Raw genomic sequence first — 14,374 nt, 5'->3', positions numbered from 1 at the left:
TGACGTTTATCAATTCTGACGTGTATTCGTGTTGTTTTGGCAATAATTTACCCAAAAACTAATACACAGAAAAATGTTATGCGATATATCGAACAATTTAAATACTATTGCTATAAGGTACAATTAAAATCTAGTGGACTAGTCGGTAAGTAAAGTGACACTTAGAATTTAAGTTGCCCACAGAAATTTTACATACCGTTCGCATGAACTTGGGTGGTTTTTGCAGTTTTTATGTTATGAAAAAGTATGCAACACGTTTGGTTAGTCTTTATCTCACTCGTGAGTCAAATGCCTTTTACCGCACTTGTTGCATAATATACTACATAATACCAGTTCAACACTGACAATAATTTCATGAAAATATCATTTAATAGTTCAACCAACCGGCACAGACTGTAAACAATCGGCGAGTCACTCACAGGAGCAGGAATATTCAGGGTTGAACAAAAAGTTAAATACCACTGCAGTGTTTTTATTTGTAATGAAACACCCTGTATTAATACTGATTTTTGGACTTATTTCTGTTAAAATTTCAATTTTTTCGTATGAACTGATGATGAAATGATTAAGGTCGATAAGTTTCGATATGGCTAAAACTCGGCATAATCGTGGCGTATGGTTTGGATAAAGTTGATTTTTGAGTTCTAAATTTATTCGCCTTCTTAGGGCCCGAAATATCGATAAAAAATGGATTTTATCGTTCCATTATCGACAATTTATCGATATTCGCGAAAAATTATGGATGAAAAAACGGCTCAAAATTCGATTATACTTTTTGAAAAATTATATCTGCTTTATACACTTATAGGGCCGAAATTGGAACTATGCATACTTTCTGCCAAAATTTCAACCTTTTCGTATGAAGTTAAGAATTTAAAAAATAATAATTTTCGTTGTTCCATTATCGACTATTTATCGATATTTGCGAAAAATTATAGAAAATTCGGAATCCCCGACCTTGAACCACCCCTTTTTAAAAATCTATCTCCAAGTACCCATTGCGACTGAAAAGACGACTCAAAATTCGAAAATACTTTTTAGAAGTTTATATCTGCCTTATACACTTACAGCGCCGAAATTGGAAGTATGCATACTTTCAGCCAAAATTTCAACCTTGTCGTATGAACTTAAGAATTTAAGAAAATAATAATTTTTATCGTCCCACTATCAACAATTTTAGATATTTGCAAAAATTCTAGATAACTCAGAAACTACGTCCTTGCAAACCCTCGAAATATCTTTTTAAAATTTACCTCGAAGTTGGATGGTAATTTTTTTAAAATGTTATATTTGTTTACTTTGGTCCTTCCTCTAAACAACGATTTCAATAAGTTGATTGTAGATCTTGCCGTTTGCTTTCAATAATTGTTTATTGAAAATGGTCTAAAATTTTATAAAGAAATTAATTAAAATTAAACGGAATAGGATTATTAGCACTTTAGGGTACCGAGCCGATAGACTTCCGCTTTCTCCCAAGAATTTAAAAAAATAATAATTTTTGCAAAAGAATCACCGTAGACATTTCTCGATAGAGGTCTATAATTTTCCATACGGCTAAAACTCTTCATAACAATAGGGGATTGTTATGGTATGCTTTCGATATGGTTTTACATTTTATAGTTACACTATCGACAATTTATCTTAGTTATCTCTGACGTCATAAATCATTTCTGAGATTTCGAGTTTTTAGCACTTTCCGTGAGGTAATCATCTTTAAATAATAAACAAATTAATCTAAACAATTATAACGCATTAATTATTTGATTAATATTGAAGAGAACGAAAAAAAGAAATAAAACTTTGCCTTTAATTGTAATTTTTTATTTGCGGAAAACAAAAAATTACCATCGAAATTGCTAACTATCCGTGTTAAGAATGTCCTTGTAAGAAAATTTTGAAAAAAACATTTAAAATATTACGTTTACCTTGGTTTTTTAGTGATTCTTTCCCACTTTTTTTTTAAGTTTTAAGTGTTTTTTTATACATTATTTTGTTTCGTTGTGTTCTAGAATTGATTAATTATTTTAATTTTCTCAATTTCTATTAGCATACATGGTTTCTTTATGAGTAATCGAATGTAAATTTGGAATAATAATACGAAAATGGATAAATTGTAATAAATATTATTTAAATAAATATATTTACAATACAACTTTATTTTTAAATTGTAGTCAACAACTTACTTAAAGTAATTATGTTATTTTTCAAGAATACGTGGGTATTTATCGCGAAAAAAAGATGGACGCCGCGCTCCGTTCGAGGCCATATTTTATTGGTTCGTGTATCTCGTGGCACCCTCCAGCGTTAAAGGTTTTCAAGTTATTCGCTTTTAAACGGGGCGGCTACAGAGAACAGATAGCGGGGAACAGAGAACGGACCAAAATGAAAACGTCTTTTATTACGACGCCGATTTCGTCCGTTCTTTTTCAATCTAATGAAAGATCTATTCCGAACGACTAGATAATCTTGTCATATCCCCTTTTAACCGTGATTAACACACTCTAAAGATAAGATTAATAATAGATGCCAACGTTCGAGTCGTCGAAATCCCGGGATTTTATGCGTTTTAAATCCGTCGGTCCTGTTGCCGCGATGGTGCTGTGTTGCCGAAGAACTAAACCAGCCTTGGATGATGAAGAGGCTCGGAAATACACGAAGCAGTTCGCGGAAACGAAAAAAATTTTGCTTTTGGGGACCGGCGAGTCGGGAAAGACGACGATAATAAAGCAAATGAAAATCCTGCACATAAACGGTTTCTCCGAGGAGTGAGTGCGATTTTTAATTTTAAAGTTTAAACGGGCTGTGGTATGCAAAAAACTTCCAACCCTCAAATCGATAATATCTTTTTTTTTCTGTTTCGGTTTGTCCTCTGTTTACAATATTTTTTCAATTTTTTTTTTTGACTTTCATTTATTAAATGGAGAGTTACAAAAAAAATAATTGAGAATTCTTTAAACAGTGCGTAAAGCACTGGTCCGAAGAATACAAATAATAAATTTTATAAAAAGAATAAATAGAACAAAAAAAAAGGTAAGTATACAACCCATTACTTAATGTTATTACTATTATACATTGTAGAGTACCTATATTTAATTTACATTTAATTGAATAACTGTTTTACAAATTTAAAATATTTATTTGTATTTCTTAAATTTTCATATTATTTCTTGTAAATCATTCTCACTTTCACCACCATAAAGTAGCACCGCGCTGTAAGCCCTGCACACTGCAAATTTAAGGCATATAACGAGTACAACAATGGTCCCAGGACTGAACCCTGAGGAACGCCACATACACTCGATTGCATTTCACTTTGAACATATTGTTTTCTATCCGATAAGTAAGTTTTTATTGGCCCGTAAATACTATCTCTGAAGCCCATATTATTTAATTTCGCTAATAAAACGCCTATACTGACATGGGACGCTTTCTTAAGGCAGATATATTTAGATATAAAAGAGACCATTCCATTTTTAACAATAGTTTTTATTATTTTTGAGAAGGTGCTAACTAAACTTATGGGTTTATAATTATTAGGTCAAATTTTACTAATTTTTAATTCTTCGCGAAATTTACCGGAAATAAGAATGTCATTGATTATTTTTTTGATAATAAGGTATCAGCACAGTCTGTAAATTGACGTCTCTGGCCGTAACTTGATCATGCCCATCATGGACAGTATTTCCTTTGTGTTACTATAAATGGCTTCCCTTTGAAGAAAATTACTTAAGTAAATCTGAAGAAAAAGCAAAAAAAAAAATAAAAACTTGATATTAACGTCTGCTTTGAAAATGTATGGAATTTATAAAATTTATGTTTATTAATTTAACATTTCGCACTTTTTGGAAAAGGTTAAAAATGGATTTTTTATATATAATTTTTATTTAATATTTTTTTAATTAGGACGGACCACAAAAATTTTTCGCATAAACTAAAAATTATTTTGCAAAATCGGCGAAATCTGGAAAATCATTTAGAAATCTGTGAAATCGAATTTGAGAATGAATTTCCTCAAATATAAATTGCCAAAACTGACCTAAATATAATATTTTTATTTATTTTTTTTTTCTCAATTTCAATTAAGTAATTTTCCTCATAGGAAAGGTTTCAGAACATTAAAAACATACAAATAAAGCACAACGGACAAAAAAGGGAGAACATATGTTTTATTTTCACAAAGATTTCGCTAATTTCACAGGGCATCAAACCAGTTGTAGGCACCGCTACACCACAAATTAAATTAATTTTCCAAAAAACTTAAACGTAACTATATCACTTTTACTGCAACAAAAGATAGTCGATTGAAGACCTAACAAGCCACGCATTTCGCTACCTTTTTTATAACTTATAGTATCGGCAAAAGAAATAAAAACGAAATAATCCGCAACATTTTCACCATTAAATAGTAATATTCATTCTTTTACCAATATCTATAATAATTTCACAGATTTCACAAACATTGAATGAATGAATGATTTTCAAATAATTTTTACGAATTTGGCTGATTTTGTAAAATAATTAATAAATAAATTAAAATGAAAATAACGATATTAATTTTTCAAAGAAACTTCCACAGCCTACTGTAATGCTGTTTACAAAACTTCTGGATTCCTCCTGCGTCGGTTTTTGCTGAGTCGAACTTGCTAACGTTTCGACTAAGCAAAAACCGACACAGGAGGAATCGAGAAGTTTTGTATAAAGCAACGATATAACAATTTTATTTTTTTTTTTTTCAAAATTCTGTCTCTCAAATATTTTTTTCCTTCTGATATAGAAAACTTATTTACGTTAGAAGTTTAATAAATAAAAGAAAATTGTCTCTACATTGTGTATGTTTCTTTATACAAACCATAATCATAACTAACAAAAATTTGAAAAATTGAGATTATACTGTATTCTGTACACTGCGATTGTACTGTATCTTCGTCATATTCTGGGATATGGTCACTTGCAGTATTTTAAATTTTTCCCGTATAGCATTTTACTTTTTTTTATACTCAAAATGTTCCCAAAGATGCGACAATATTTCGAGTTTTTATTTATTTCACCGATATTAACACCAACATTTGTCTATCTTTTATTGCAATAAAAGTGATTACGGCCCCTAGCGGCGTTACGACCAATCTAAATCAGTCCGGCAGCGTTAATAGTCATACTAAAGTATGATATATGTATTCCCCAAAATATTCGAACAACTCCGCACTACCCTCCATCGGTTTGGTTGGTGCGAAAGCACTGAATATCGATATTTTTGGCTTGAAGAGTTTTGAGCAAGACGTATCAGAAAAGCTAAAAAATATAAGATTATTTCGAAAAAAACGATACTTTAAATTCAATAATGCTAATCACGGCCCCTTACGACCGTGCTAGCAACTAAAAAATAATTTCAAGTATTTTCTCTGTTAAGCATCGTTTTGCCTTTCAGGGAGAGGAAAGCGAAAATTCCGAACATCAAACAAAATATTCACGAGTCAATTTACGACATTGTGAATCACATGAACAAAATTTCTCCCCCAGTCGATACGGCGGAAGTAATTTCGAAAAAATCAATCGAGTTTATTTTGGCCATCGGCCCGAACGAACCCTCCGAATACACGCAGGTAAGAGTATTTTGCAAAAAATAACTTAAAACAGACTCTAAAATTAATAACCAAAAAAAGCCGACTCACCGGCGTAACTCCTTTCTGCCCCGTCAAAGACTTAACAAAATCACTAACCACTGCACAATTCATTATTTTCAAAAAAAGTTACAAACTCTACGCAAATTGTTCAACAACATTGAAATAAATTTTTATCAAACCAGTTGTACGCAAACTCACAAGGACCTTTACTGCTGCACCTCCACAAAAAGAAGTATTCTGTCAAACCAAAGCTTATCGATCGGTGTCGACCGACGACGCCTGGTTCTTCTTTTTTTTGCGCGTTGGGCCACAGTTTAATGATTGCCAAGCGAACCGGCCACGTATTCTCAGGTCGTCACAGAAGGTTGACATATTAACAACTAACCAAAGATCTCGAATTTTAGTAGTCAGACAGATTTAAACTCACCAAAACTAATTATTCCGAGAGCTATGTAATTAGGACAATGTACATATTTTTTTTACTCCTTTTTTGTGGTAATTTGTGTATTCCATCGTATATTGTTGCTATCGAACAATTTATTCAGTTATTCATTGTTCAGTGTTTCTGGCGCCCCATGTTGTAAGTGTAGATGCAAAAATGATTGACGCACTTGGGAAATTTGAAAATTACATCGAGTGAGTTTTAATCATGAAATACTTTTGCTCCTCGTTACTAATTAACCTAATTGAGTAATAACATAACTAAATCTTTATTAATTGAACTGAGGTGGCTTTTACTTGATGAAAATCCATTTATTATAATAAATAAGAACTAAAAGTTCAGATTTTCACGAAATTATATATTATGACATGACAATTGTTTCGACAACATCGTGTCTGTATCAAATGTAATATTTACAAACTATCTGCTACTATATACTGAAAAATGACCATAAAACCTTAATTAATGTTGTTGCAAAAATTTAAGTTCAATAAATTAGAGGTATTTAAATCTAATTGATCATTAAGCAATACATTTGAATGTCTCATTTTGTTAATCTCCATGGCTTCCAATAAATTTAATTTTCTACTTTGTGTGACTGTGTGTAATAAATTGTCGTCAAAAATGTGTTTTTCTGTGTTTAAGTGTGTAGAATAATTAGAATCTAGATTATTGTTTTTAAACGCTCTTATATGTTCGTTAATGCGTTTCTTGAAGGATCTACCTCTTTGTCCAATATAAATTTTAGGACAAGATCCACATTTTAACCTGCTGTTATGTATGACTGTGTCATACATAACAGCACATAATACATAACATAACATAATAGCTTTCAGAACTAACAACACAATAGGAAAATATTTAAATAACAATAAATCGAATTGTCCAAAATCCCAAAAATCAGGTGTCTACAGGTTGAAATGTGGATCTTGTCCTAAAATTTATATTGGACAAACAGGTAGATCCTTCAAGAAACGCATTAACGAACATATAAGAGTGTTTAAAAACAATAGTCTAGATTCTAATTATTCTACACACTTAAACACAGAAAAACACATTTTTGACGACAATTTTGATATATTACGTACAGCCACAAAAAGTAGAAAATTAAATTTATTGGAAGCCATGGAGATTAACAAAATGAGACATTCAAATGTATTGCTTAACGATCAATTAGATTTAATTACCTCTCCTTTATTGAACTTAAATTCTCGCAACAACATTAATTAAGGTTTTATGGTCATTTTTTGGTATATATATAGTAGCAGGTGGTTTGTAAATATTACATTTGATAAAGACGCGGTGGTGTCGAAACAATTGTCATGTCATAATATATAATTTCGTGAAAATCTGAACTTTTAGTTCTTATTTATTTTGATAAATCTTTATTATTCCATGGATATATTGCATGTTATGTGAATATCCTTAAAAATATTCAGATTCATTTCATGCGTAATTTGAACGGACTGATATAAAAACATTTTTGAACAAAAAAACGTTTCATTGTTTTCTAGAATTGATTAAATGTTTGTTAATGTTTTGAATTTCTAATAGTATACTTGGTTTGTTAATGCGTGAAAGCAATCAAATGTAAATTTTTAGAAATAATATTAAAACAGATAAGTGGTAATAAATATTACTACTATGCTATTCACAATACAACTTCATTTGTCATTTTAGTTAACAACCGCCAGTAGCTCCTTTTGCAACTTGTCTTTCTGAAATTGTTTCTTATTTAATGTAATTATGTCATTTTTCCAAAAACGTGATTATTTTTTGCCCAATACTAATAACTATTTTTCCTGCCTTTGATGTATTAAGCTGGAGCAATTTTTAATTTTTATTTGACTTCCCAATATCATTGATATAGATTGAGAACATCAGAGGTCAGAGATAAAACATTTTTTATTAGTTTTAAAATTTTAGCTTTTTTGAGGTGAAGATGTGAAATCGCACCAAATGAACGAACTTACTCTTCTTAAAACCTCTCTTCATAAGACTAGAGATAGTTTTAAGTGTTGACTGAAATTTTTTAAGGCGGAAATCCATATCTGATCTGTAGTTATTTCAATAACATTTACTGCCCTTTTTGAATATGGGGTTAATTTTAGATGCTTTAAGACCTTTAAGACCTGCTTGTATACATAATTATATTATGTTTGTTAGTAGTAGCAGTGGGTTTTTAATACTCTAAAATCTATTAAGTTATCTATTAATTAAACTAACCAACTTATTTTACCTGTGTGTTTCTTAATCAATTAGAAGGTTTAAAAGTTCAAAATTGGTACACCAGATTTCACACAACCATATGATTTTACAGATTTCACCGGATTGCACATCGATTTCACAAATTTCCAAATGATTTTCTATATTTCACCGATTTTCAAACATAAATTTTAGGTGATGTGGAAAATTTTGGTATTTCTGTTTGAACACACCTCGTATTGTATATTTGTTAATAGTCTAGTATTATCGAATTGAAATAAAGTTACCTTTTCGCAGGAATATTTTGATCACGTCCGAGTCGCCTGGGCTGACCGGGGAGTCAAAGAGACCTTTCGAAGGTCCAACGAGTATCAGCTGATAGACAGTGCAGAGCAGTAAGCACTTTTGTATAATACGACCAAAAATATAGTGCGTTTATTGCTTTGACGTTTGAAGTATTTTACAGTATCTTAGCCGAAGACCTTCGCACGACCGTGGTCCCAACAGATGTTTATTCTGCATTAAGTGCCTGAGATGGACCGTAACGAATATTTGTAGAAACTTGAATTTTTTATTTGAAACGTAAATGGACCGTTTTAAATTTGATTAAGTATTGATGCTGCGGGGTATTTTCGAATAGTAGAAGTGTTTATTTTAACATCAGGTGATATGTATCGTTATTAAAAGTTTAATATAAATTGCAATATGTTCGTTACGGAGATATTTGACTGTGATCCTTCCAGTAAGTACGTATTTATGATTCTCGAGCTTTGATCCTGCGATGCTGCTTTCACTGGATAGTTCAAAGGGTAAGGGTACTCTGTACTCTATTTAACGTACAGGTAAGTTTGAAACATTCTTCTTCCTATTTATTAGAATCTTACAATTACACATTTTTTGGAGGATCCTCTTTTCTAACACTTTAAAATGTGGAGACCGTGGAAAAAAGCAGATGTTTCCCTGTCAGAAGAAGACATGGAAAACATGGTAGTCGAATCTAATGACAATTTAGAAGATGAACTACCTGAGCAAATAAAAAAACGGATGCTAAACAAATTGTTTTGACTTTAATAGTCAAGAGGAAAGTTAGAGAAGATGCTGGTACTTCGCGAGTTTTTAAAGAGCAGAACTGTATAAAAAAAAGTACTGACAGACATAAACATTACTTGTGCCAAAGAGTCGTTGCATACTTTTTTCGATTATTTCAATGCAATTGAAAAATTTCGAGAGCAAAATAGGTTGGTAGTGTAGTTAGACGAAATGTGGTTCGACACTCACAACACACTAAAAAAAAGATGGTGTGATAACAGTAGCAAGGGAGAAGATGCTGCTACTTCTCTAGACGTGCCACCTTCACATGGAAAACGCATCATAATTCTTTATGCTGGGTCCAAAAATGGTTGGGTGGAAAATGCTTTATTTTTGTTTGCAAAAAACGTCAAAGATTCAAGTGTGGAACACTATGAAAACATGACCGTGGAAATATTTGAGGTCTGGTTTGAAAACAACCCATTGCCAAAACTATCCCCAGATACAGTTATTGTTTTGGATAATGTATCATTCAGCCCAAATTAGAAAAATTCCAAATACTTCTTCAAATAAAGAAGAAATTAAAGAATTTTTGTACAAAGAGGATTTATATTTTTAAGAGAGCTACACGAAAAAACAACTTCCGGAATTATTAAAAATAAAACATTTTAATAAAGACTACAACATCGATTCGATAGCACAACAAAACGGCCATGAAATCTTGAGATTATATTATATATTTAACCAAATTGAGATGATTTGGTCTGAGTTGAAAGCGAATGTAAGAAGAAATAACACTGATTGTGTGATTCATACTTTTTTATTATTATATTTAATATTTTGTAATATTTTGTATTTTGTAAAAACGTAATGAAATAGAACGTAACAAATTGTTGGGTTGTATTAATTTTTTTTATGTGCACGTTTCAAGAATTGCTCGGCGAAAAAGATCGAAAACATACTTATATCCTGCTTGTTAGTGTAGGCAGATAAATTCCTAGGACGATCCTGGAATGGTTACGGATAAGGGTCCGCTCGGCAGACAGTAGGCAGAGTTAATCACAGGGTCGCTTTTAAAAGCACTATATTTCTGGTTCGAGTATAATGAAATCGCGATTTCTGACGTTTCCGTTGCAGTTTTCTCGATCGGGTGGACGAAATCTGTCAGCCCTCGTACGTCCCGACCACGCAGGACATCCTTTTCTGTCGGGTGATGACGATGAACATATCGAAAATCGAATTCGAGGTGCCCATATCGAAATTCCAGGGCGGGAACGCCAAATTTTGGATGTACGACGTCGGTGGTCAGAGGGGCCATCGAAAACGGTGGATCCAAGCGTTCGACGGGATCCAGGCGATACTTTTTTTGATGGCCGCCAGCGATTTCGATCAAAATTTGAGAGAGTGCGAGAGCAAGAACAGGCTCAAGGAATCCTTCGACTTGTTCAAAGACGTCTACCAGAATAGGTAAACTAAACACGTCAAATATCCGAACGTTAGTTATTTAAACCTTTTCCCTACCCTCACGGATACGCGGATGACATTTTAACTTGCTACGTAAGTCGTACGGGCTCGCTAAAAAAAGTTTTTGTTATTTTTGTCTGTTATCTGTTCTCCGCGACGGACCTTCAGGAAGTCTTTGAAGCCGGATAAGTTTCTAACGGTTCGATTTAGCTTTAGCTTCCAATTTTCCGCCAATCTGATACTAGGCGACGCGCAACGGCTCGCGAAATATCTTATCTCTAATTAACTAGCTAGCCCTAGTTTTTGATATAGTTATTTTAGTTAATTTACTTGGTAATTGTAAAATGACAGTTTGTAAAGCTCAGTAGAGTGAAGCGATGGTGTGAATGTCACCTTATTTCTAACGTTCATGGTGTGTATGTGACTTCAAATTTTATTTTTTCATAAAAGCAGGGAGGGGATTTATTCATCGAAATCTTAGAAAATAAGCAAGCAAGCTTTTATATTTCGGGATTTTCGTAAACTAGCCGTGCCATCTGGCGACTAAGGTTTTTATAGGGAAGTTTGATATTTTGAGGTTAGATTTACTCAGTTAAGTTTTGCCGAAAGAGTGTTGTTTGTGTTTTTTGGGTTAAATTAAAAAAATTGTGACGGTTAAAAGTGGAACTTAATCGGGAGCACTTTCGTGCAATAATTTTTTAAAACTTTAGACGTGGACTAACTGAACAACAATGCATCGATTAACATAATTCGACTTTTGGAGTTAAAGCACTGTTCAGAATCCATTGTTTCTATTTTCAATAGAACTTTTAACTCACAAAAGTCGGGTTCGAGACCTTTTGGGATCGGTAATTTAAATTTGCGCGTTCAACCAGTTTCTCAAACCCGCGTAACCCATGTGACGGCTTGTGCGCAACCGCACAGGAAAAAGAGTAAGTTTTTGACATTGAGATTCAAAAAAAGAAACTTCCGCGTGGTCCGGCGCCAGAAGCAGAGCCGATTATATATATATATATATATATATATATATATATATATATATATATATATATATATATATATATATATATATATATATATATATATAGTATAGTCCTGATAACCTGATAAAGACACGGTGTTGTCGAAACAATTGTCATGTCATAATATATAATTTCGTGAAAATCTGAACTTTTAGTTCTTATTTATTTTGAACCAGAAGAAGCGTTTGATGCGTTTGAAAAGCATGTTTTGGAGGTGCCGGACTCGATGCGGGGAAAGTGCTTTGACGATTATGCAAAAGTGTATTGATCATCAGGGTGAATATTTTGAGAACCAATGAAGTCATATAGTTTTTTATTAAAAAAGGTAGCCCTCGTGTCTTCGATATTGCATGTTTTCCTTGCAATTGTAATCTCTGAATACGAAAAATATCAACGTTTCTCAAACATGGATAAAAGATAATCTCATAGAAATTTAGCTGTGATAACACTAATGACTCACACAACAATGTTTTTGTGTTTCTGTTCGAATAATCCTTGTCTTGGTAAATAATCTTTAAATGGAAATGAGCTTTTCAAGGCATTTATATATGTGATTTGAAAACCACAATTCACTGTCCAACAGTAGGCCTACATTTTTTACAGTGTCATACTGAATTCTTTTATCATTTATAAAAATTGTTTCTTTAAATGTAAGTAGAAAGGAACTTTTGTGTTGCCTCTGAATAAAATTATAAATAAATTTGTGTGTCATCGGCATAGACACGAAAGACATGACCTGGAAAATTTTGAAATATACATAGCGAAAAAGGTCGGGCCTAATAAAGATCCCTGTGGAACGCCTTTATTGAGGTTTAAAAATGAAGATAATTTGGTGTTGTGTGTCACTACTTGAACCCTATTACTGAGCGAACTAGATAGCACATTTACTGCGTTCACAGAAAATCCTATGTCATGTAAAACTGCGGTTACCAAAAGAATGATGGAACGTGTCAAAAGCGTTTGAATAATCCACGAGATTCGGAACAGTAAGTTTACGTTCGTTTAGAGCTTTGAAAATACCATCGGTAATTTTCAAAATGACAGTTGTGCAACTGTGTCCAGCTTTAAAATCTGATTGACTTACCGGTATAATAGTGTTGTTATAAAAATATGTTTTGAAGTTGTGAGTTAATTAATTAATTAACATTTTCAAAACGTACTTAAATATAATATTCTTGATTTGTTCTTTTCAAACTTTAAGTTTCTTAAAGGAACGGGCATTTTCAATGCATTTAGTTCGGAATTTCGGTTATTGTTAATTTTCTGTTGATAAAAAATTTCACCGATTCCGCAGACATCGAAGATTTCAGATTTCCACTTGAAATGGTAAAAAAACGGTTAAAACACAATTGGCACTTACCTTAACCTCAAAAATTGAATAGATAAAAAGAAATGTTGTCGGTTAATTTTTCAAAGAACTTCCGCAGGCTACTGTAATACTTTTTACAAAACTTCTGGATTCCTCCTGCGTCGGTTTTTGTTGCGTCGAACTTGCTAACGTTTCGCCAATCATCCTGTTGACTTTTTCAGAACTTGACTGGAAAGTATTTATGACGATCACAGCCTTCTAGACAACATTTTCAAAGATTCAAAATCTAAAAAAAAACAAAAAAAAAAGAAGAAGCCAACAGGCTGATTGGCGAAACGACCGACACCCGTCCATATATTTTAGATTCGTGAGGGACGCCGGCCTAATCGTGTTTCTCAACAAGCAGGATCTATTGAAAAGAAAAATTATCGAGCAAAATAGGAAACTCGAAAAGTATTTTCCGGAATTCGCTGGTTATGTTCCCGACAAAAAAGACGGTTGGGACGAAAGGGACGAGTATGACAAGGCTCGGTTCTTCATGAAAGACAAAATTATGGTACGACGACCGTCTGGCATAGATTTGGATGGTAAACGCGATATTTTTCGCTAAAATTTTAGGCCATCGCTTCGACGCCGGTCAATATCGAAAGCGTGGGATTCGTCCCAGGATACAATATAAACGAAGACCTGCCCCCTAGAGAAGTGTATCTACATTACACAATCGCCACCGACACAAACAACATAAAAAAAGTTTTCGAAAGCGTGCAGGAAATGTTGTTGAAAAATATTTTAGAAAAAGCCTTCAGTTTGTGATTTTATATTTAGATTAGGTTAAAAAATAAAAAATAATAAAAACACCTCCACTAGCAAAAACGAAACAGGTTAACATCAATTAACCTAGCAAAAAATTCCTTGAACTACTTTTTTAATTTAATCGATCAATTCGGTAATAGCCTGGCCGATTAATCCTGGTACATTTGGCCAATCGAAGTAAACAAAAATAGCAATTTGGAAGGAATTAAATGTTATTACTGATTTATTAGTCGTGACAGTAACAGTACAAATATCTTCAGAAATAAAAAATATAACGTAATCCTGTAGTTTACGCATTTGACAGATGTCATAGATACCAAAATTGTTATTTCTTTATAGCACTTTTCGGCCCTTGTTGCCATTTATTCAATTCACTTCAGTTTTAACATCTAAAAATCTATGATACTGCTGGAGTATGGATTATTCCCAAAACTTTAGATCACACGAGTATTGAATTTTTATTGATTTT

At 32.6% G+C, this 14,374-nt stretch overlaps 1 protein-coding gene across 2 annotated transcripts; it reads left to right on the top strand.

Moving 5' to 3' along the window:
• The first annotated feature begins 2,565 nt into the window (after nucleotides 1–2,565).
• Nucleotides 2,566–14,342, top strand: LOC132699005 (guanine nucleotide-binding protein G(f) subunit alpha). 2 transcript variants are annotated; one of them, XM_060665403.1, is made up of 7 exons: nucleotides 2,566–2,765; nucleotides 5,426–5,600; nucleotides 8,566–8,663; nucleotides 10,435–10,507; nucleotides 10,565–10,764; nucleotides 13,456–13,648; nucleotides 13,711–14,342. In XM_060665403.1, the coding sequence occupies exons 1-7, from the start codon at nucleotides 2,593–2,595 to the stop codon at nucleotides 13,903–13,905; spliced, it is 1,107 nt and encodes a 368-aa protein (XP_060521386.1). In that variant the 5' UTR covers nucleotides 2,566–2,592; the 3' UTR covers nucleotides 13,906–14,342. The 2 variants fall into 2 exon arrangements, with proteins under 2 accessions (XP_060521386.1, XP_060521377.1); XM_060665394.1 differs by having other exon boundaries at nucleotides 10,435–10,764; nucleotides 13,711–14,340.
• Nucleotides 14,343–14,374: the final 32 nt, after the last annotated feature.

This window comes from Cylas formicarius, unplaced genomic scaffold (assembly GCF_029955315.1).
Source record: "Cylas formicarius isolate icCylForm1 unplaced genomic scaffold, icCylForm1.1 PGA_scaffold_10__41_contigs__length_53128322, whole genome shotgun sequence".
Classification (NCBI taxonomy): domain Eukaryota; kingdom Metazoa; phylum Arthropoda; class Insecta; order Coleoptera; family Brentidae; genus Cylas; species Cylas formicarius.
This window is presented reverse-complemented; position numbering and strand designations above follow the sequence as displayed.

Excerpts from the sequence above, each read along its gene's own strand:
- LOC132699005 (XM_060665394.1), top strand. The coding sequence starts at position 2,593 with ATGGTGCTGTGTTGCCGAAGAACTAAACCAGCCTTGGATGATGAAGAG. Across the intron at positions 10,765-13,455 it reads AAAGACGTCTACCAGAATAG|ATTCGTGAGGGACGCCGGCC; the intron begins GTAAACTAAACA and ends CATATATTTTAG. Across the intron at positions 13,649-13,710 it reads TCATGAAAGACAAAATTATG|GCCATCGCTTCGACGCCGGT; the intron begins GTACGACGACCG and ends CTAAAATTTTAG.